Below are 24,646 nucleotides of genomic sequence, written 5' to 3'. Positions count from 1 at the left end.
TCTGTAGGGACCCCCAACCAAGCCGGGGGTAACACGAGGATTCGGGCTGGTGATCCCCGTGTTGGTAGGCAACGGAATAGACCGCTACACTACCCGGACACCCTGTGAGGGACTTTTCAAGAGTGTGCACCACTCTGTAATCTTGTCTCACTTATTGATGTACATGTGAATTGCTGGACAGCATGGCGATAAGGGAGACAATCTGATGTGATACTTTAGTGTCACAGTTGGAGTTCTCATTTTATCCCCCCCCCAAACAAAAAAACAGTTAAAACATTAAATGTAGCCTTGGCTTCAGTCTCGTATCAATTGAATGAAAGAAGCATTTTCGACAATATCCTTTGATTTGATATTTTATTTATCATTCAGCCAGTACAGTTGTGAGTGAGACTGTCAAACAAACTGACAAAACGATGTAGACAGTACAGAACTGAACAAATTATGGTACTTTTGAAATGATACACACACACACCAGCCTCACTTGTGTACCAGCCGAAATCAGAATTGAACAGGACTTGTTTGTTCCCTGTAGTCAAACTTGGTGATAGCTCTACTTTGTTTGAATAGCATCTTTAAAAAGTGATAACATCTACCCACTGAAACCAACACCAGACAAAATTATTCACAGATACTGTGCCATCCCTTTCATGCGCATTAAACATTGAGTGATGGTGAAAATACGTACTTTTAAATCAGGACAAATAAATTTAAACCAATATCCATAAAGACGCCCTTGTCATATGGAATGTTTACCCAGACTGTTCCAAGAAGGCGATGTGTAAAGGCCTCTGTCACAGTCGTGCTTGAAAGAGCGAGCATCTCATTTATTTATAAGGTTGTCATTTATTTTTAAGCCTAAAAAAAAATAAAAATAATAAAAATCAAGCAATACCACAATGGGTTATATTGTAAGCCTAAAGCCAGACCCTTTTTGTGGCTCTTGTATTTTTGGGTGGTTTCAGTTCCAAGTTTGTCCAGTTGGGTTCGTCCCTGCAAAGCAGTGTAAATTAGCTCAGCACCAAGGCAGAGAACACTTTTCTTTCAAAAAGCTGTTCTTTTGTTCTGTTAAACTCTGTTGTGCTTTTCTGAGAGTTTCCGGAGAATAGTAGATAATTTCATAGAGCCAGAAATATGTTAATTTTAACATCCGATAGTCTCCATGTTAGCATTACTTGATAACACAACGGCTGCCTAGTGATAGAAGGGGAAAAAAAACGTTTCTTTGAATATTTTCTGGCAATCTCACTGTCTCTTTTTGAATATGAAATAATTCGATCTACTAAGATTCCTGGGTTTTACACCACTATGGTTATTGTGGCCCCAACCGGAGCTAGGACTTCTGAGCCAAGAGTGTGCTCAATTTGATCTTGCCATCCATTGAAGCTGTCAGGCAGGTTCCACAGTCAACAGCCGAGCACCAGTCAACCGTCACCACAGGTGCCTTGTGCCCACCCAGTGACAGAACACTCTCCAGAGTGCTCTCCCCGTTAGTCAGCTGGGAAGACAGTTCCAGATGTACAGACAGGTAGGCAGACAGATAGAGACACAAAAATACATTAATTTGGATAGATCCCTTGCATGTAGTACTTGTCTGTAAAATATTTTGATTTCCAACAAAACTTCATGAAACACAAATATTTATACAAATTAAAAGAAAACAACATCACATGGAAATAATTAGACACACCAATGAACATTTTTACACACGTACCAAAATACAAATACACACACTCCTACAAGGAGACATGCACACAGAACACATACACAACGAACAAACGCTCATGGAGACAGAAACAGACATAAATACATATGTGCACACATACAGACAGAAAGGCAGATGTGTTTTTTTCCCACTTTTGAAACATTGTTAAAATCTGGTCGGACCCTTCTCTAGACTATACTGTCATGTTGTCCAGTCTGCCACGTGCTGGCATCACAAACCTTAAGATGGTGCATAATCCCTCTACTAGAATCCTGACTAAAACTAGAACATGTGGACCCATATTACACCAATTCTAGCCTCCCTTCTGTGGCTCACTATTCGTGCCAGATCTAACCTTTAAAGTAGGGGTAAGTGATCCTGGGTAGTAGCAGCAAGCAAAAGCTGGCTGTATTTTGAAAACATACTGCTAAAGAATCTGCCCACTCACTTCTGCTTAAGAGCCCTGTGATGGCACAAACTGATTAACAGCAAGTAGGGAACAATGGAGATGCCGGCTTGAAAAGAACTCTCCTGATTAGCTGATAAGAACTGGGGTACAGAGAACATTTTCTGTCTTAATTTACAGCACCTAGGGCGGCCAAAGAGACAGTGTTCTAAATTATAATCGCCGACAGACATTTAAGTGGTACTGCTAACATATGTATGTATGTATGTATGTATGTATGTATGTATGTATGTATGTATGTATGTATGTATGTATGTATGTATGTATGTATGTAATAAGGGTTTCGCTGGTGGTTAAGCCGGGGTGCCAGTCAGTCTCAGTCTGGCAGAATATAATTTGTAATGTACAGCTAGCAAAACCCTACAAAGGAACTGGTACAGGTACCAGCCCTTGAACTAATAGTACACACAAGCCAGTACCCACAAAATACATATGCAAGCAAGAAACACGTAACAGCAAAATGCATGTTCCCGACAGTGTATTATACAGACAGTGACAGTGCAAAAATCAAACATACAATTCCCTGCTAAACCCAACACCAGAGTCAATTGCTCAGTCTTATCAGTCTAAGTCACTAGGTACAAAATGTTTTGTTTTGTTTTTTGGGGGGGGGGGGCTTTTTTTCTCCCCAATTGTATCCGGCCAATTACCCCAACTTTTCTCAGCCTTCCCGGTCGCTGCTCCACCCCCTCTGCCAATCCGGGGAGGGCTGCAGACCACCACATGCCTCCTCCGCTACATGTGGAGTCACCAGCCTCTTTTCACCTGACAGTGAGGAGTTTCGCCAGGGGAGTGTAGCGCGTGGGAGGATCACACTATTCCCCACAGGTGCCCCGATTGATCAGAGGAGGCGCTAGTGCAGCGACCAGGACACATACCCACATCCGGCTTCCCACCCGCAGACATGGGCAATTTAGTCTGTAGGGACGCCTGACCAAGCTGGAGGCAACATGAGGATTTGAACCAGGATCCCCATGTTGGTAAGCAATGGAATAGACCACTACGCTACCAGGATGCCACTATGTACAAAAGTTAACCGCACAGTTGAGACTCTCTTGGTGTCTGCAATTATTCTGCAGAATCGGGGCTCCTTTTGAGCAACAATTCGGTATGGAACAAGCCAGTTTTGCAGTAAAAGATTTGTCTGCTTTGGATAATGAATGCGACCTAAGCTATTCTCTTGTCTTTTTCTTGAAATTGATGATCTCTGCGAGTTATGTCATAATTTTGTTTTTGTCAGCTTTGTGTGAGGTTATACTGGGCAAATGCTCTGAGGTCCTGAAGTTTGGTGATGGTTTTGTAATTTGATGAATCGGGTGTGGCATCCCTTGGCTGGAGCAGGGCATCTGCTGGTCCTCGGAGGGCTCGTCCAAGGTTGTTTCTAGCAGGTGTTCCACCAGTAGATTTGTGTACAGTTGAAATGAGAGCAAAATGGAACTCTGATAGGTGTTTATCCCAGTGTTCGTGGTTCTCTTCTACAAAGGAGGCAATTGTTTTTAATGTGCGGTTTATTTTCTCTGTCATGTTGGTTTCTGGGTGTTAGGCTGAGGTCAATTTTTGTTTAAGGCTCTATTTTTCACAGGTGGCTTTGAAGATGGTGTATATGAATTGGCTTCCCTGGTTTTGACAGAAGATCAGCCACAGCATGAAGATTTGAGAAAGAGTAATAAAAGCTAGGTTAAGAGGAGAGGCGATGATTAGCGAGCAGCAGTATGGTTTCATGCCACGAAAGAGCACCACAGATGCGATGTTTGCTGTGAGAATGTTGATTGAGAAGTATAGAGAAGGCCAGAAAGACTTGCATTGTGTCTTTGTAGATTTAGAGAAAGCATACGACAGGGTGCCAAGAGAGGAGGTGTGGTATTGTATGAGGAAGTCGGGAATTGCAGAGAAGCATGTAGGAGTGGTGCAGGAGATGTATGAGGGAAGTGTGACAATGGTGAGGTGTGCGGTTGGAATGACAGATGGGTTCAAGGTGGAGGTGGGATTACATCAAGGATCGGCTCTGTGCCCTTTCTTGTTTGCAATGGTGATGGACAGGTTGACGGACAAGATCAGGCAGGAGTCTCCATGGACGATGATGTTCGCGGATGACATTGTGATCTGTAGCAAGAGTAGGGTGCAGGTTGAGGAGAGCCTGGAGGTATGCACTGGAGAGAAGAGGAATGAAAGTCAGTAGGAGCAAGTCAGAATACCTATGCATGAATGAGAGGGAAGACAGTGGAATGGTCAGGATGCAAGGAGTGGAGGTGATGAAGGCATATGAGTTTAAATACTTGGGGTCAACTGTCCAAAGTAACGGGGAGTGCAGTAGAGAGTGCAGGCAGGGTGGAGTAGGTGGAGAAGAGTGTCAGGCGTGATTTGTGACAGAAGGGTACCAGCAAGAGTTAAAGGGAAGGTTTACAAGATGGTAGTGAGACCAGCTATGTTGTATGGTTTGGAGACAGTGGCACTGACGAAAAGACAGGAGGCGGAGCTGGCGTTGGCAGAGTTGAAGATGCTAAGATTTTCACTGGGAGTAACGAAGAAGGACAGGATTAGGAACGATTATATTAGAGGGACCGCTCAGGTTGGACAGTTTGGAAAGAAAGCAAGAGAGGCAAGATTGAGATGGCTCGGACATGTGTGGAGGAGAGATGCTGGGTATATTGGGAGAAGGATACTGAATATGGAGCTGCCAGGAAAGAGGAAAAGAAGAAGGCCAAAGAGGAGGTTTATGGATGTGGTGAGGGAAGACATGCAGGTGGCTGGTGTGACAGAGGAAGACGCAGAAGACAGGAAGAAATGGAAATGGATGATCCGCTGTGGCGACCCCTACAGCAGCAGCTGAAAATAGTAGTAGTAGGTTTTGACAGAAGATAGTTGGGGACTCCCCATCTGGTGAGGATTTTCTGGTTGAGTATTCTTGATATAGTCTCTGCTGTTGTTTTTCATACAGGATATAGCTCCACCCTATGGGTGTAGTAGTCCACAAAAACAAAGTTTTTGGGGGTTTTTTGTTCCCTTGGAGCTCTTATGTAAGGGGCCCATCAAGTCCACTCCCAGCATCTCCCATGGTTGGTTTACCATGGTCTGCTGCAATTTCCCTGCAACTTTTCAGCTCTCAGATTTGAAGCACTGACACACTTGACAGTTTTGAATAAAAGTCTTGACATTGAGGCTTGTTTGAGGCCAGTAGGCCAGGTCTTGCAATCTCGTGTAGGTTTTATACCTGCCAAGGGGTCCTCCTGGAATGTCTGCAGCAGTTGTGGTCGGAGACTCTCAGGTATGAGGATTTGATAGTTGGTTTTATGAGGCAATTGTAGCACTCGATAAAACTTTTTCCTCCAAAATGGTGTACTTTGTGAAGTCCATTAAGGCCACTTCTCCCTCGTTCATCACAGCCTGGAACAAGTGCTAGCAGTCTTGGATATCTGGTCATCTGAGGTGGACAGATCCTTTACTCCCTTCCCTTTGACAGTAGGGTGGTGCAGGTAGGTGGTTAGTGGATGGCAGTGGTGGAATTGTGAGGGGCTCTGGATAAGGCATTCGGAACGGTGTTGTGCTTTACTTTCTGGTATTCCACAGCGAAAGTAAATTCCTGTAGCAGGAGGGCCCAGTGGGTGAGGCGTGCACTGGGTCTCTGGATTTTCAAGACCTATAGCAATGCTGAGTGATTTTTCACTACTGTTAAGAATCTTTTGTCCAGGTAATATCTCCACCTTTCCAAGGCCCACACCAAAGCCAAGCACCCCTTTTCAGTGGCTGAATAGTTGCACTCTGCTTTGTTTGGGCTCCTGTTGCCATATGCCAGAACTTCTTTAGTTCTAGGCCCGGTTTTCTGGGCAAGCACAGCTCCCAGGAATGGAGAATGTATGGTTAGTGGGTAAATGGCATGGTGGGTGAAGAGAAGTCGAATCTGGACAGTAAGGACAGGTGGTCTAACAACCAGCAGATTTTTTTTTTTTGGTGCACTGCCATGTGTTGGCTATCAACGGACACTCACAGATGGTCTGATCACTTCCTTGTGTGTTTCGGCTTGTAAGTACGTGCCATACTGCTTTTTGAACTCATTCATTCATCCGTCTAGGGGTGTATATGTGCGACATGGGGGGAATGTGTCCTTAAAGGCACTGATTGTCACAGTGTATGTAGCAAATGCTTTGTTTATACACCGACCTTGTGCAGCAATGAATATTTTATCTTTTGACGCTCAGTAGTTTTCCCTTTTTTCAGATACTAATACTTTTTCATTATACCTCTTCAGTGTTATCTAGCTCACTTATACTGGCTTAGACTAATTTCCTATGTGCCTTCCTACAAATACTGCTGTATTTCCTTTGTTTCTGTGAAGACTGCAAAAGTTCACCATGACGTGTGTTCTGTGCTCTTACCTTGATCAAGCTTTAATAAAGATCCTCAAGTAAACAATGAGAAACTGTTTAAGATTGACTTCAGCCAACAGACGGGTAATGTTCTCCTCGCATCCACCATACCCAGATTCATCTGTCAGACTGCCAGATAGTGAAGCATGATTCATCGCTCCAGAGAATGCATTTCCACTGTTCCAGAATCCAATGGCGGTGTGCTTTACACCACTCCGGCTGACGCTTGGCATTGCGGATGGTGATCCTATGCTTCTGTGGGGCTGCTTACCCATGAAACCCATTTCATGAAGCTCCCAAAAAACATTGTTGGCGTCCGGATAGTGTAGCGGTCAATTCCGTTGCTTACCAACATGGGGCTTGCCGGTTCGAATCCCCGTGTTACCTTTGGCTTGCTCGGGCGTCCCTACAGACACATTTGGCCGTGTCTGCGGGTGGGAAGCTGGATGTGAGTATGTGTCCTGGTCACTACACTAGCGCCTCCTCTGGTCAGTTGAGGCGCCTGTTCACGGGGAAGGGGAAACTGGGGGGAATAACGTGATCCTCCCACATGCTACGTCCCCCTGGCGAAACGCCTCACTGTCAGGTGAAAAGAAACGGCTGGCGACTCGAGGAAGCATGTGGTAGTCTGCAGCCCTCCCAGGATCGGCAGAGGGGGTGGAGTAGCGACCAGGACAGCTTGGAAGAGTCGGGTAATTGGCCAGATACAATTGGGGAGAAAAAAGGGAGGAAATTAAAAAATATATATATATTCTTGTACTGACATTAATTCCAGAGGCAGTTTGGAACTTGGTATTGAGTGATGCAACTGAGGACAGACGATTTTTACGTGCTACATGCTTCAGCACTTGATGGTACCGTTCTGTGAGCTTGTGTGGCCTACTGCTTTGTGGCTGACCTGTTGTTGCTCCTAGACATCTCCACTTCACAATAACAGCACTTAAAGTTGACAAGGGGAGCACTAGCAGGGCAGAAATTTGATGAACGGACTTGTTGGAAGGGTGTCATCCTGTGACAGTGCCACACTGAAAGTCACTGAGCTCTTCAGTCCAACCCATTCTACTGCCAGTGTCTATGGAGACTGCATGGCTGTATGTTTGATTTTATGTATCTACCAGCAATGAATATGGCTGAAATAACACAATCCATTCATTAGAAAGGGTGTCCACATACTTTTGGCCACATAGTGTACAGTACACAAATACTATTTACTTGACTTCAGTTGACTGAATTATTCTTTGCTAGACTTTGCTTTTTGAAAGAATGACTGATTTATTGAGTGAATGAAGACTGAAATTACCCTGGAGATGATTCCGCCACCAGCGCTGCAGGTGAGGATGTGCTGTCCCTCAGAGTCAAAGGCGAAGAGTCGACCTCTGGGAACCTGTACCTGTGGATAGAGGGTGGATTCTTGTTTCTTAATGTTTTTTGTTTTGTTTTTATCATTTTTGAGAAGGCAACAGATGTGTAAAATAAACTGATTGTGTATTTTACCCCAAGCTTAACCACCCTCATCTGGCTTGCTTGAACTTTAAAATGTGCAGGTAATTTGCAGGCTTGTGGAGTAACAGGATAACAGTTACATAATCAGGATACAAAAAAAAACGATGTAGATATAATTTTTACAAACGGGATTTTTCAAGATTACATTTTAAAAATATAAAATTAATGTTCTTCCCATGGTGCTGCGCAATTGCCGCCATGGGCTATTGTGGGCAAATTGTGGTCACTCACTCATGGACGACCTGAGAGGGACATATGCTCATTAGTCTTTGATATATTAACTATGGACCAGGGGTTTTCAAATTTATTACTAAGGTCCAAATGTGATTTTTATTCAACGTGGGGAATGATTAGTGATAACAAAATAACCATCAACTCACTTGTAAAGTTTAAGCAACACACATTCAAGTTCAAGATAGTCAACATACATTAGAGCCTAGTGGGAGAAATGGCATTGTTTGTCGTGGTAGGCTACTCGTTACTGTCATTTATGGTTGTGCTAGTTTCTCTACTGTTTGACGCACACACACACACACTGAGCAGAGACAGTGAACCAGGTGAAGTGAAAATAGCGTTACTTGAGTTGATGACGACTACACTTGTTATGTTACTATAAGTGCAATAAAAGCTTCACACCACCCCCGAAGAACATTAATGTGGTGTAATGTTGATGCGTGAACTCTGCAGCAACAACACACAACATAGAAAACATTACACTTCATAACCTATTGTATTTATAACACAAGGTATGGGCTGGGTCCGCATTGACTTGCCGTCGGGTCTGGATGCAGACCGAGGTCCGGACTTTGACAAGCCCTGCTATCTACATTCCAGAATGCCTCGGAGTAATAATAATCTAAAATGGAGGGAGTCTGTCTGTCCTTCCATTTTCTCAGCAACAGTTCATCCGATCGACTTCACACTTAGCGGGTACACCGTGGGTCTGAACGGTTTTGTGCTTGTTTATATTGCCACCCGTCACTTAAATTACAGAATCGTCCTGTATTTTAGAAGGACATGATGCGTTCCTTGCCGCCCCAATACGGAGTGTGATTGTTCCGTATTCTACGGGTGGCCCGAAGTCTGAAAACTGGAGAGGGGAGTAATACGCCGGCAGTGCCTCCGTATTTCTCCGTCACCTGAAAATTGTGGTGGTTTACCAGAGCAGTTTCCCCGAGGTACCAGGGGCACATGGCCAAAGTCCTAAAATTGTTTTAAAAAGTAAATATTTAATATTCAATATTATTAAATCAAATAATATAATTTTGTTAAGAAATAAAATCATATTTTGCACATTTGTACAATATATTATGTTCATTGAATTTTTGTGTGTTGCTGTTGTTTGCCAATAAAGCACTTAACTGAACATTGTGTAGCTACATGTCTGTTTTCTATAGAGACATAGTACTTTGACAGGGTCTACTTACTTACTTACCTTTCAAGCCTGCCACATTCTGAACTAATACCACAGTGTATGCATCCATAGAATCAGGGAAATTGTTATTTATGGGAGAAAAAAAAAAGTTCCATTGAGGTGGGGGTCTGGGGGTAGGTGGTCGTGGGAGCCGAGATGGGATAGGGTTAAGTGTCCCATATTTTTCTGAGCTAAAGGAGACAACCCTACTGACAGGCTGCCCAAATTTGTCTCTGTGGCATCTTTTACTCTGGCTTGCATGCGGGGTGACCAGATGCCAACAAACCAAATGAGGGACAAATAGTTTGTGTGGGACAATGTGAGACACGTGTAGACATAGCCTATACTTTAATATGGAATCCATAGTCCTACTGCCTGGATTACTTTTATAATGTTCCTTTTGACAGGTCAGTTTTGTTGATTAAAATACACTACGGATACTCTTAATTCATGTAGCAGGCCTAACAGAGAGGGTGGGTGGGGGTGCCTTTAATCTATGTAATAAAGTAAAACAGCATTGTTTGTATGCCTTTTTTGCTACATGTTTTGATGCTTAAAAGCTTGGTGTTTCAATTGTCCTTTCTAAGGTTACAATGTTTGCTGTCTTACAAAATGCACTTAAGTAAAACTCATGTTGTTGATATCTTTTCTTTTGTCTTGTTTTTCATATTTGCCATTGAGGTAATCCAAAAGTTGCTCAAGTAACCACATTACATTACTTTAATATTGTGATACTTGGAGTAAGATATTGAATATATTTCCCAACAGGTAATTTGTAATTGTGATGGAATACATTTAGTAATTTGAAATTAGTGCTTGTATTCAGACTTTTGATATTTTTTATCTTTTTGTAAGTAATGAAGATTTTTTTGCAAATTATTTTTCCTTTGACATGAGTGGTGCAAGGATCACCTCAGCCACAGCTGAGTGGGTGAAAGTTTAACTAATAGTTTAGTTTAAGAAATGTCACATGAGAAGGAGCGCTGTTGTACTCTATATCAGCATGGCTGTGACAGCATAACCATATGATACTGCTTTTATACAACAGTTCTATAAACAAGACTTTATCAAATAATGGTAATTTGAGACAATAGATTATTTTTATTTTTTATTTGGATCAAGGATAGACATGGAAATGTGCTGACAAGTGAGGAGAGTGTGTTGAGAATGTGGAAGGAGTACTTTGAGGGACTGATGAATGAAGAAAATTAGAGAGAGAGGAAGTTGGATGATGTGGGGATAGTAAATCAGGAAGTGCGGTGGATTAGCAAGGAGGAAGTGAGGGAAGTTATGAAGAGGATGCAGAGTGGAAAGGCAGTTGGCCCAGATGACATACCTGTGGAGGCATGGAGATGTTTAGGAGAGATGGCAGTGGAGTTTTTAACTAGATTGTTTAACACAATCTTGGAAAATGAGAGGATGCCTGAAGAGTGGAGAAGCATACTAGTACCGATTTTCAAGAACACAGGTGATGTGCAGAACTGTAACAACTACAGAGGTATAAAATTGATCAGCCACAGCATGAAGATATGGGAAATAGTAATATAAGCTAGGTTAAGAGGAGAGGTGATGATTAGCGAGCAGCATTATGGTTTCATGCCACGAAAGAGCACTACTGATGCGATGTTTGCTTTGAGACTGTTGATTGAAAAGTATAGAGAAGGCCAGGAGTTACATTGTGGATTTAGAGAAAGCATATGACAGGGTGCCGAGAGAGGAGTTATGGTATTGTATGAGGAAATCGGGAGTTGCAGAGAATTATGTAGGAGTGGTGCAGGATATGTATGAGGGCAGTGTGACAATGGAGAGGTGTGCGGCTGGAATGACAGAGGGGTTCAAGGTGGAGGTAAGATTACATCAAGGATCGGCTGTGAGCCCTTTCTTGTTTGCAATGGTGATGGATAGGTTGATGGATGAGATCAGGCAGGAGTCTCCATGGACTATGATGTTTGCGGATGACATTGTGATCTGTAGCGAGAGAAGGGTGCAAGGTTGAGGAGAATCTGGAGAGGTGGAGGTATGCACTGGAGGGAAGAGGAATGAAAGTCAGTAGGAGCAAGACGGAATACCTATGCATGAATGAGAGGGAGGACAGTGGAATGGTGAGGATGCAAGGAGTAGAGATGACGAAGGCGTTTGAGTTTAATTACTTGGGGTCAACTGTCCAAAGTAATGGGGAGTGTAGAAGAGAGGTGAAGAAAAGAGTGCAGGCAGGGTGGAATGGGTGGAGAAGAGTGTCAGGAGTGATTTGCAACAGAAGGGTACCAACAAGAGTTAAAGGGAAGGTTTACAAGATGGTTGTAAGACCAGCTATGTTATATGGTTTTGGAGACAGTGGCACTGACGAAAAGACATGAGACGGAGCTGGAGGTGGCAGAGTTGAAGGTGCTAAGATTTTCATTGGGAGTGATGAGGAAGGACAGGATTAGGAACGAGTATATTAGAGGGACCGCTCAGGTTGAACAGTTTGGAGACAAAGCAAGAGAGGCAAGATTGAGATGGCTTGGACATGTGTGGAGGTGCTGGGTATATTGGGAGAGGAATTCTCTGGCAGCTCCATATTCAGCAGAGGAAAAAAGGAAGGCCAAAGAGGAGGTGTATGGATGTGGTGAGAGAGGACATACAGATGGCTGGTTTGACAGAGGAAGATGCAAGAGTATAGGAAGAGATGGAAATGAATGATCTGCTTTGGTGAACCCTAATGCGAGCAGCCAAAAGTAACAGTAGTAACAGTAGCAGTAGCAGTAGTACTGTTGCCCACCCTACTGTATGGATCAGAATCCTGGACCACATACAGCAGGCACCTGAAGGCACTAGAGGCACATCATCAGAGGTGCCTCCGAAAGATCCTCAAGATCACCTGGGAAGATAGACGCACTAACACCAGCGTCCTGGAGGAGGCTAACATTCCCGCTATCACTGCCACCACTGCCCAACACCAGCTCAGATGGACTGGCCATGTCATCCGTATGCCTGACTCTCGCCTTCCAAAACGAATCCTATACGCTCAGCTTCTCACAGGACAACGTGCCCCGGGTGGTCAAAAGAAAAGGTATAAGGATAACATCAAAACGAACATCAAAAAATGCCACATAGACCCTAAGACCTGGGAAGACACAGCAACCAACAGGGCGACCTGGAGAAAACTTGTCTGGGAAGGAGCTGCACTTTATAATAATGATCTCCGACGTGCTGCAGAAGATGAGCGCAGACTCAGAAAGGAGGGAGTTTCCACCAAAAAGGCCAAAACCAATCCCACAATTACCACCGCCCACCCCTGCCCACACTGCACCAAAATATGCGGCTCCAGGATTGGCCTCTTCGCCCACCTGAAGACCCACAAGGACCAAGAAGGAGGACAGTCATACTCGACCCCGAGTGACTGCCGATGATGATGAGTAGTAGTAGTAGTAGTAGTAGAAGATTGCACCTACCATACACTGCTGCTTCCTGCAACTGAGACAGTCCATGCCCCATTCAGGTAACCCCTCTAACGTATCAATATTCCAAACTCAACTCTCTAACTCCATTATCTACAAATTCTCCCTTTCCATAATCATATTACTGCACTGGAGTGGTTACCTCACAGACCATATGCTGCAAGTCCATTTAATGGGCATAGACCCTCTCTTGACATTAATTCTATTCAAAACTGCTTTTCTATGAATCAAGGTGATGAAGTATTCTGCATCCCTACTCTTATCCAAAAGAAAACATCCTATCCAAACAGAAACGTTTTGGCCCAATTCCCACACTGTCATGGTGATTGGCGTTTTGGCAGAATTTTCAGCCTTGATACCTGGTTCCAGTCCATGAGTATAGCACATAACATTGTTTTTAGCCACAACTTTGACTTGTTCTAGGAGCGTTCCTCTCTGTACAGAAAAGATGGACGTCACTTAAACATGCTAGGCTAGGTAGTCGCATGCTTGCTGTTCTGTCCTCCACACGTAATTGACTATTTACATCATACATGTGCCTTCCTGAACCCTCTTTTTCCTCTTTGCCCACAACAATGACTGTCGCATCCTTTGATCACACCGGCTCCCCCTTGTAGTGTGATCACACTGCTGTTCTGCCGCTTCCCATTCCTGACCGTATTACCAATAGACATTACCCTCACCATCACCACAACAAACAACACATGAATCAGTCCAATCTCTGTACCCTTCCTCATTCCTCATAACCTATCACAAAGCAACATCATCTGAAACTGGTTTTGTTTAACACTCATTCACTCAATAACAAAAGCCTCATTTTGAAGGAATTTACAACTGACAGTAACCTTGATTTCCTCTGTGTCACTGAAACCTGGCATAAACCCCTGGACCATTTCTCAATAAAGCAGGCCACACCCACAGGATTCATATACATGGATAAACCTCATCTTGAGGGGTGGGGAGGTGGTATTGCTGCTGTTTACAGGAATGACATTATAACAACCACCATTTCCATTCCTGCCACTTATTCTTTCGAACTCCTTTCCTTCAAACTCTTTGGTCCCACTCCCTTGGTCACTGCCCTTATCTACCCCCCCCGGCCAAGCCCCTCCTTTCCCTCTGACTTCTGGTTTTCTGACCCAGCTACATGCTATCTCACCTTCCATTCTCCTCCTGGGTGATTTTAATATCTGCATTGATGATACTGACTGTAAATCTGCCATAGAATTCCTGGAACTGCTACAACACTTCAACTTCGCATAAAATATCAACGGCCCACTCACAGCCATGGTCACATCCTGGATTTGGTCCGCTTCACTGGTCTCACAATACATCAAGTCTCTGGCCTCAACCTCAATATCTCTGACCAACTGGCAATCACCATGGGAATTGACATCCCTATCTCAATCCCCAACTGGCAATCACCATGGGAATTGACACCCCTATCTCAATCCCAAGAGTCAGACTCATAATATCCTCCAGAGATCTCAAATCTATCTCCCCCTCAGCTCTTTCTGCCTCTCATGCCAGTAAAATGTCTGCCTCCCCTCCTCCGCTCGTCAGTTATTATAATGACACACACTCCTCCTGTCTTGATCAGCTGGCCCCCATTAAAACCAAAACAGTCTCATTGACAAACTCAGCTCCCTGGTACACTCCTGAACTCCATCAAATGAAATCCCATAAGCACCAACTCAAAAGACTGTCCAAGAAAACTGGCTTAATCGCCAAGCCTACTCAGCTTACCTTCAACAATACAAAGTGCATAATTTATTTTTTTTGTATAAGAGTGAAGTTACTGAATATTTTTCCAATAAAAATCCCCCAAAATTATGCAAAAGCACATTTTTTCCCCAAACTAAGTGTTGCTGTATAACCACCAGGAGATCATTGATGTGTGAAGTGATTTTGGGGACACTACACTGTATAAGACTCTTCCGGACGAAACCCTGCCACTGAGGATGCACAGGCCAGTGCGTTCTTAGTGCCAGTCCCAAGCCCGGACAAATGGGGAGGGTTGCGTCAGGAAGGGCATCCGGCGTAAAATCTTTGCCAAATCAAATATGTGGATCATAAATAAGATTTCCATACCAGATCGGTTGAGGCCCGGGTTATCAACGACCGCCACCGGTACTGTTAACCAGCAGGGTGCCGGTGGAAACTAGGCTACTGTTGGGCGAAGGAGAAGGAGAGGGGTAAGACATGTCCAGAGGCAGCTAGAGAGGAGGAAAGGTAGGAGTGTGGAGGTGAGAGTCGGAACTTTAAATGTTGGCACTATGACTGGTAAAGGGAGAGAGCTGGCTGATATGATGGAAAGAAGAAAGGTAGGCATACTGTGTGTGCAAGAGACCAGGTGTATAGCTGGAAATCGAAGGTGTATAGCTGAATGTTAGCGCATATGCCCCGCAAGTTGGGTGTGAGATGGACGAGAAAGAATAATTCTGGAGTGAGTTGGATGATGTGGTGGAGAGGGTACCCAAGGAGGAGAGAGTGGTGATTGGAGTGGACTTTAATGGACATGTTAATGAAGGGAACAGAGGTGATGGGTAGGTATGGTGTCAAGGAGAGAAATGTGGAAGGACAAGAGGGTGGTGGATTTTGCAAAAAGGATGGAAATGGCTGTGGTGAATACATATTTCAAGAAGAGGGAGGAACACAGGGTGACGTACAAGAGTGGAGGAAAGTTCACACAGGTGGACTATATCTTATGTAGAAGGCGCGATCTAAAAGGGATTAGAGACTTCAAGGTGGTGACGGGAGAACATAGCTAGGCAGCATCGGATGGTGGTCTGTAGGATGACTTTGGAGACCAAGAAGAGGAAGCGAGTGAAGGCAGAGCCGAAGATCAAATGGTGGAAGTTGAAGAAGGAAGACTGTTGTGTGGCGTTCATGCAGGAGTTAAGACAGGCACTGGGTGGTAGTGAAGAGTTGCCAGATAGCTGGGCAACCATTGCAGAAATAGTGAGGGAGACAGCTAGGAAAATACTTGGTGTGTCATCAGGAGAGAGGAAGGAAGACAAGGAGACTTGGCGGTGGAATGAGGAAGTACAGCAAAGTATACAGAGGAAGAGGTTGGCAAAGAAGAAGTGGGATAGTCAGAGAGATGAAGAAAGTAGACAGGAGTACAAGGAGATGCAGCGTAAAGCGAAGAGAGAGGTGGCAAAGGCAAAGGAAAAGGCATATGGTGAGTTGTATGACAGGTTAGACACTAGGGAAGGAGAAAGGGACTTGTACCGATTGGCTAGACAGAGGGACCGAGCTGCAAAGGCTGTGCAGCAAGTTAGGGCAATCAAGGATAGAGATGGAAATGTGCTGACAAGCGAGGAGTGTGCTGAGAAGGTGGAAGGAGTACTTTGAGGGGCTGATGAATGAAGAAAATGAGAGCGAGAGAAGGTTGGATGATGTAGGGATAGTAAATCAGGAAGTTCAGTGGATTAGCAAGGAGGAAGTGAGGGCAGCTATGAAGAGGATGAGTGGAAAGGCAGTTGGTCCTGATGACATACCTGTGGAGGTATGGAGGTGTTTAGGAGAGATGGCAGTGGGGTTTTTAACTAGATTGTTTAACACAATCTTACAAAGTGAGAGGATGCCTGAGGAGTGGAGAAGAAGCATACTGGTACCGATTTTCAAGAACAAGGGTGATATGCAGAACTGTAGCAACTACAGAGGTATAAAGTTGATCAGCCACAGCATGAAGATATGGGAAGGAGTAATAGAAGCTAGGTTAAGAGGAGAGGTGATGATCAGCGAGCAGCAGTATGGTTTCATGCCACGAAAGAGCACCACAGATGCAATGTTTGCTTTGAGAATGTTGATTGAGAAGTATAGAGAAGGCCAGAAGGAGTTACATTGTGTCTTTGTAGATTTAGAGAAAGCATATGACAGGGTGCCACTAGAGGAGGTGTGATATTGTATGAGGAAGTCGGGAGTTGCAGAGAAGTATGTAGGAGTGGTGCAGGATATGTATGAGGGAAGTGTGACAATGGTGAGGTGTGCTGTTGGAATGGCAGATGGGTTCAAGGTGGAAGGTGGGATTACATCAAGGATCGGCTCTGAGCCCTTTCTTGTTTGCAATGGTGATGGACAGGTTGACGGACAAGATCAGGCAGGAGTCTCCATGGACAATGATGTTCGCAGATGACATTGTGATCTGTAGCAAGAGCAGGGTGCAGGTTGAGGAGAGTCTGGAGAGGTGGAGGTATGCACTGGAGAGAAGAGGAATGAAAGTCAGTAGGAGCAAGACGGAATGCCTATGCGTGAATGAGAGGGAGGACAGTGGAATGGTGAGGATGCAAGGAGTAGAGGTGATGAAGGCATATGAGTTTAAATACTTGGGGTCAACTGTCCAAAGTAACAGGGAGTGCAGAAGAGAGGCGAAGAAGAGAGTGCAGGCAGGGTGGTGTGGGTGGAGGAGAGTGTCAGGCGTGATTTGCAACAGAAGGGTACCAGCAAGAGTTAAAGGGAAGGTTTACAGATGGTTGTGAGACCAGCTATGTGATATGGTTTGGAGACAGTGGCACTGACGAAAAGACAGGAGGCAGAGCTGGAGGTGGCAGAGTTGAAGATGCTAAGATTTTCACTGGGAGTGACGAAGAGGGACAGGATTCGGAACAATTATATTAGAGGGACCGCTCAAGTTGGACGGTTTGAAGACAAAGCAAGAGAGGCAAGATTGAGATGGCTTGGACATGTGTGGAGGAGAGATGCTGGGTATATTGGGAGAAGGATGCTGAATATGATATCCAAGAGAACAATTTATAAACCGTGCACACAAGATTTCTAAACCGTGAGTATAGATTTACACATGGGTCTTTTTTTCTCTCAGCTGACCCCAGGGAGGCTCCCTATTTTTGAAAACTGATATTGAAGAAGATTATCATCTTTGTCTTATCGCTGCCATACTAGTCTAATTTAAAAGATGGGTTCTTTTTTCTTTTTCTTTTTTTCTTCTTTAACCCAGATGCTATTCAAATGTTCTTGGGCATTAGTTTGAACTATATAGACCAAAACTTCACTGGTTGCTCTAAGTGTTGAGAAAATTGCCACTTTAACCAAGCCTCTTGCTGGGATTCAAGACAGTCCAATGGGTCAGTCATTTAAGTCTTATAAAAACATGATGTATCTCCTTTTTTAAAAAGGAAAATGGAGTGGTCGAAGGACAATCACACATATTTTCATTTAATTTGTTTATTGAAAGTATGTTTTGAATAAGAGCAAAATCTCTGCATTTGTGCTACAGGAGGTCCTGTAGCCCAGCGGTCCCGTTGTGTTAGCTGCAGCTGTGTACTTTCAGTAGAAACAATTTCCAAGAATTAGTAGTGTACTACAATTATATTGAGTAGTATGTACTCGTAAACAACTTCTTCTTCTTCTTTCGGCTTATGCCCTGTTTGCCAGGGGTCGCCACAGCAGATTCGACAGTTTCCATTGGTACCCTGTGAGGGCACAGCACGGATGGCGGTCTTGTCAATCCGCATAATGATCTGGCAAAATTTTACGTCGAATGCCCTCCCTGACACAACCACTAACCTTATGGACGGGGGCACAGGTAAAGCACTGGATGCCATCCCAGTATTCATGGACTTGCGCCCATGCCTGTCGCCATATGTACTCGTAAACAACTAAGACCACTTTTTCATGGCTACATCTGTGCCATCAAAATAATCAAAACAAAGTTATTTAACCTCAGAAAACATGGTTTGTGACTATTTTTTGACTGAACATCAAGATATCACTGACTATGCTGACAGAGTCCCATTTATGGTTGTGAGATGTGTGTCATGGTTTCATCTGTATGACTCTAAATGGTGCCCAAAAAGATTTTAATGAGGGCGTAATTGAAACAGTTTTTAAAGAGGTAATAATCCTTCAAAGCTAGTGACAACTTAAAAAGCATGAAGCAAAATTTCAATTAAAAAACATAATTAACTATGCTTAAAGAATTTTTCCAAACTTGCTGCCCATATTTTTTTTATTTATTATAAATTTATTTCTAGTTTTTTCCCCTTATCCCACCCGATTAACCCAATGGCATATGGCGGGAACTCTTGTTGAATAACTCCCCTGGTTCACATTTCCACAGGAAGGAGATAGTCGTAACACCAGCTTCCTTCAAACTCGTGTTGGCTGCTCTCGCTATTTTACACCCTGAAGCCTCGCATGGATTTCGGTTGCTTGGCTGCAGGCACCCGGATGGGCCAGAGGGGTAGCTGAAGAACGACTAGTCCCCGAACACAACACCGATCTACACCCACTATCCCTCGGGTAAGGGTGGCCTAAGGAATGCGTTACCCCATGGACGCTCTGGCCGTGACTGGTTATGGCGAGTCTGGGATACGAATCTCCCAGACACATGACGAGCGGATTGCAAGAATGGCGGTTTATTCTGCTCGGCCATCAGAGCGGCCATTTATTTTTTTAAATATTGTGATGTACACAATGATAATCTTTCACATTGTAATGGTTTTAAGCATAATCTTTTGCGTTTGTGCACTGCTATGTGTCCCTGTGTGTAACAAGCAGAGTGTGCACACGTTTTGCACCCATCTATGTAGGTGCATCTATCTGGATTTGAATAACAGTAAAATACTGCACCACTGACTTTAGACCAAGTTTTTGTTGGTCAGTCACGGAATCACTTTTTGCTGCCTCAAGATTACAATGTGCCAATAAGTGTCTCTCACCAGTAGCACTTTTCACTTCCGGTGTGGGAAGATGGCAGCGCGAATTCATGTTTGCAGCGGCCTCACCAAATGCTGTCCATGCAGTGTTTTTGTCCACATCTGCGTCTAAGTTTGTTTCGTCTTCGTCTGATGGCTGGGGGAGCTGGCGCTGGGAGAGCTTGGTCTGTTGCATCCTGTGGGTCCAGGGACCACAGCCCTGCCTGAAGCTGCACCCAAAGAGGTAACACCAAGGGTGGTCTGACAGGACGCAGAAACGGGGCAGGCTAAGCTAACTGCTAGACCATGCAGACCGGCAGTTCTGCATGGTCTAGCAGGGCGGTCTGGCGGCGGCCTCACCTAGCGTTGACTGTGTTTTAGTGTCGTCGTGTGGAGTGCGGGGAGGTGTGTCGAAGGTGTCTGACTGGGAGAGCTGGTATTGGATTGGCTCGGGGAGCTTGGTCTGCTGCATCCGGTGGGCCCAGGGACCACGGTCCTGCCGGACAGGCTCCAGCATCCCCGCGACCCTGCGTCGGATAAGTGGTTTGGATAATGGATGGATGGATGGAAGACTGGTACATTAGATGATATGGATTCACCTGACATCAACACTCAGCAACGCGGTCCTGCTCACCAACACCAACAACTCGTATTGTGTTGCAGATATGTGTGGGGCCCAGCGTGTTGGACTAATAAAATGAGACCCAAGTAAAAAGGCGACATGCTGGCTTTTGCCAGTTTATCACTCTGGGTAGGCTTCTGAGAAGTTGGGCCGCAGTGTTCCATTAAAGCCACCGCCATGCATGGCAGTTGACTAGAGCTTCTTATGGACCTTTTTAATGCTCAATACATTTCACTAGTTTTGTGCACGCAAATGAAACTATACTTTCAGTGTTCAATAAGCGACTAAAAAAAATCAACTTTCTGGATTTGATGTTTGTGATTTGAAACTGGTTATGTTGAGGATGGATGGATGGATGGATGGATGGATGGATGGATGGATAGATGGATAGATGGATAGATGGATAGATAGATAGATAAATTTACCTGTTTATAGCCACTGAATCCAGACAGGACAAAAGGACCAGTGGCATCGGGAGGTAAAATCTGTTCTGACTGCTTCACTCCACAGCGGTGAATGTTCCACTGGATGAACTGCATGCACACCAGTGAGCGTACGTGCACACATATACACAAAAGTCCACACACAAATAGACAGAGACACACACATGTATACATGAAACACACACACATAAACACACAGATAAAAGAAAAATGTCAGAAATCACAAACACACAGAACCAATGTAAACACCCAGACAGCCATAGTAAATGTACACTCACTGGCCACTTTATTAGGTACACCTTGCTAGTACCGGGTTGGACCCCCTTTTGCCTTCAGAACTGCCTTAATCCTTCGTGGCATAGATTCAACAAGGTACTGGAAACATTCCTCAGAGAGTTTGGTCCATATTGACATGATAGCATCACGCAGTTGCTGCAGATTTGTCGGCTGCACATCCATGATGCGAATCTCCCGGTCCACCACATCCCAAAGGTGCTCTATTGGATTGAGATCTGGTGACTGTGGAGGCCATTTGAGTACAGTGAACTCATTGTCATGTTCAAGAAACCAGTCTGAGATGATTCGAGCTTTATGACATGGCGCGTTATCCTGCTGGAAGTAGCCATCAGAAGATGGGAACACTGTGGTCATAAAGGGATGGACATGGTCAGCAACAATACTCAGGTAGGCTGTGGCGTTGACACGATGCTCAATTGGTACTAAGGGGCCCAAAGTGTGCCAAGAAAATATCCCCCACACCATTACACCACCACCACCACCAGGCAGGATGGATCCATGCTTTCATGTTGTTGACGCCAAATTCTGACCCTACCATCCGAATGTCGCAGCAGAAATCGAGACTCATCAGACCAGGCAACGTTTTTCCAATCTTCTATTGTCCAATTTTGGTGAGCCTGTGCGAATTGTAGCCTCAGTTTCCTGTTCTTAGCTGACAGGAGTGGCACCCGTTGTGGTCTTCTGCTGCTGTAGCCCATCTGCCTCAAGGTTCGACGTGTTGTGCGTTCAGAGATGCTCTTCTGCATACCTCGGTTGTAATGAGTGGTTATTTGAGTTACTGTTGCCTTTCTATCAGCTCGAACCAGTCTGGCCATTCTCCTCTGACCTCTGGCATCAACAAGGCATTTTTGCCCACAGAACTGCCGCTCACTGGATATTTTCTCTTTTTCGGACCTTTCTCTGTAAACCCTAGAGATGGTTGTGCGTGAAAATCCCAGTAGATCAGCAGTTTCTGAAATACTCAGACCAGCCCGTCTGGCACCAACAACCATGCCACGTTCAAAGTCACTTAAATCACCTTTCTCCCCCATTCTGATGCTCGGTTTGAACTGCAGCAGATCGTCTTGACCATGTCTACATGCCTAAATGCATTGAGTTGCTGCCATGTGATTGGCTGATTAGAAATTTGCGTTAACGAGCAGTTGGACAGGTGTGCCTAATAAAGTGGCCGGTGAGTGTATATTTACACATGTATACACAGCCAGAAAAACGTGAAAAAAATACTCACATACAGAGCCACACACATAACAAATTAAAATAGAATAAGTTTGTTTTCAAACTCATGGCCAGGTCTGAGTGTTAAACCACACAAACACACCTTGCCATCCTCTCCAACACTGAAGACGGTGTTTTCATCGTAGCTGAACTCCACACTGTAAACTTCCCCATCATGAGACTTCCAGCTCATAACACTTTCATAGCGCTGCATGTCTAAAAGAAAGAAAGATGGACAGACGGACGAACGTCCTTATTTAAATGCTACATGATATACAGTGGCTTGCAAAAGTATTCATACCCCTTGAACTTTTCCACATTTTGTCACGTTTCGACCACAAACTTAAATACATTTTATTGGAATTTTATGTGAAAGACCAACACAAAGTGGCACACAATTGTGAAGTACAAAGAAAACGATACATGATTTTAATTTTTTTTTACAAATAAAAAACTGAAAAGTGCGGTGTGCAAAAGTATTCAGCCCCCCTGAGTCAATACTTTGTGAAACCGCCTTTTGCTGCAATTACAGCTGCAAGTCTTTTGGGGTATGTCTCTACCAGCTTTGCACATCTAGAGACTGAAATTTTTGCCCATTCTTCTTTGCAAACAGCTAAAACTCAGTCAAATTAGATGGAAAGCGTTTGTGAGCGGCAGTTTTCAGATCTTGCCACAGATTCTCAATTGGATTTAGGTCTGGACTTTGACTGGGCCATTCTAATACATGAATATGTTTTGTTTTAAACCAGTCCATTGTAGCCCTGGCTTTATGTTTAGGGTCGTTGTCCTGCTGGAAGGTGAACCTCCGCCCCAGTCTCAAGTGTTTTGCAGACTCCAACAGGTTTTCTTCCAAGATTGCCCTGTATTTGGCTCCATCCATCTTCCCATCAACTCTGACCATCTTCCCTGTCCCTGCTGAAGAGAAGCACCCCCAGAGCATGATGCTGCCACCACCATGTTTGACAGTGGGGATGGTGTGTTCAGAGTGATGTGCAGTGTTAGTTTTCCGCCACACATAGCGTTTTGCATTTAGGCCAAAAAGTTCAATTTTGGTCTCATCTGACCAGAGCACCTTCTTCCACATGTTTGCTGTGTCCCCCACATGGCTTCTGGCAAACTGCAAACGGGACTTCTTATGGTTTTCTTTTAACAATGGCTTTCTTCTTGCCACTCTTCCATAAAGGCCAGATTTGTGCAGTGCACGACCAATAGTTGTGCTGTGGACAGATTCCCCCATCTGAGCTGTGGCTCTCTGCAGTTCGTCCAGAGTCACCACAGGCCTCTTGGCTGCATCTCTGATCAGTGCTCTCCTTGTTCGGCCTGTAAGTTTAGGTGGACGGCCATGTCTTGGTAGGTTTGCAGTTGTGCCATACTCTCTCCATTTCCGGATGATGGATTGAACAGTGCTCCGTGAGATGTTCAAAGCTTGGGAAATCTTTTTCTAGCCTAACCCTGCTTTAAACTTCTCCACAACTTTATCCCTGACCTGTCTGGTGTGTTCCTTGGACTTCATGATGCTGTTTGCGCCCCAATATTCTCTTAACAAACCTCTGAGGCCGTCACAGAACAGCTGTATTTGTACTGAGATTAGATAACACACAGGTTGACTCTATTTAGTCATTGGGTCAACATTCGATCATTCAGCAATCATCAGGCAACTTCTGAAGGCAATTGATTGCACTCAGAGAAAAGGGGGCTGAATACTTTTGCAAGCCACTGTACATACATACATATATATATATATATATATATATATATATATATATATATATACACACACACACACACACACACACTCACTGGATTTTATATCAAGTAAATTCTGTATAAGACAGTACAAGCCTGTTTCATGCCATAAGCAATCATCAGCTGTCAATAAAGCTACTGTGAAAGAACATACCATTTACTGCCTTGTCATGCACATCATGTGCACAACATCCAATGGGGAAGTCATTGGACGTACAATCATATGGAATAACATGGCATAATATGACAAGTAAAGGGTAGCAGGGATATCCCAAATTATGATTAAAACAAAGTTTCACCTACCAAACAGTCGGATGACGCCGTCAGCGGCCCCAGTAACCAGTAGGTTGCCATTGTGATTAAATGCAGTGCAGTTAATAGCAACAGGTTCTGGTTCTAGAGAGAACTGAAGCTTTGGAGAGACAGACAGACAGAGAGAGAGAGAAGAATCAATATTTTCACCAATCATAAAACATAATAATGCACTTAAATATTTAAAAATATGTTTTTTATTTTTACTTTAAATGGATGTTTTGTGTGTGTGACTGACTGGCTGGGTGGCTCATGGGGTAGCTGGCTGGCTTACTGGCTGACTGAATTATTCATTCTCTGGTTGTCTGACTAACTAAGCAGTTAGACTTATAGTACCTCTGGTAGGATGCTATCTGTCCCCTCTACCAAAGTGACAAGGACAGTGTCCTGACTTTTCTCTCACCCTATTTAAATATCTACTACTACTACTACTACTACTTTCGGCTGCTCCCGTTAAGGGTCG

The 24,646-nt window shown here is 44.2% G+C and overlaps 1 protein-coding gene across 1 annotated transcript in view; it reads right to left on the bottom strand.

Annotated features, from left to right (window-relative positions):
- Positions 1-344: 344 nt before the first annotated feature.
- The window catches only part of wdr91 (WD repeat domain 91), a 142,080-nt gene continuing 117,778 nt past the window's right edge, over positions 345-24,646 (bottom strand). Inside the window, exons 14-18 of the mRNA XM_056281348.1 lie at positions 24,175-24,283; positions 22,229-22,341; positions 20,596-20,703; positions 7,833-7,922; positions 345-1,495 (exon numbers count right to left, since the gene is read on the bottom strand). Coding sequence (XP_056137323.1) covers positions 1,331-1,495; positions 7,833-7,922; positions 20,596-20,703; positions 22,229-22,341; positions 24,175-24,283 — 585 coding nt within the window. The 3' untranslated portion in view covers positions 345-1,330. The remainder of the gene's footprint in view (positions 1,496-7,832; positions 7,923-20,595; positions 20,704-22,228; positions 22,342-24,174; positions 24,284-24,646) is intronic.

The sequence above is a fragment of the Lampris incognitus genome, chromosome 6, assembly GCF_029633865.1.
Source record: "Lampris incognitus isolate fLamInc1 chromosome 6, fLamInc1.hap2, whole genome shotgun sequence".
Classification (NCBI taxonomy): Eukaryota; Metazoa; Chordata; class Actinopteri; order Lampriformes; family Lampridae; genus Lampris; species Lampris incognitus.
Note: the sequence above shows the minus strand (reverse complement) of the source record. Positions and strands in the feature narration are given on the sequence as shown.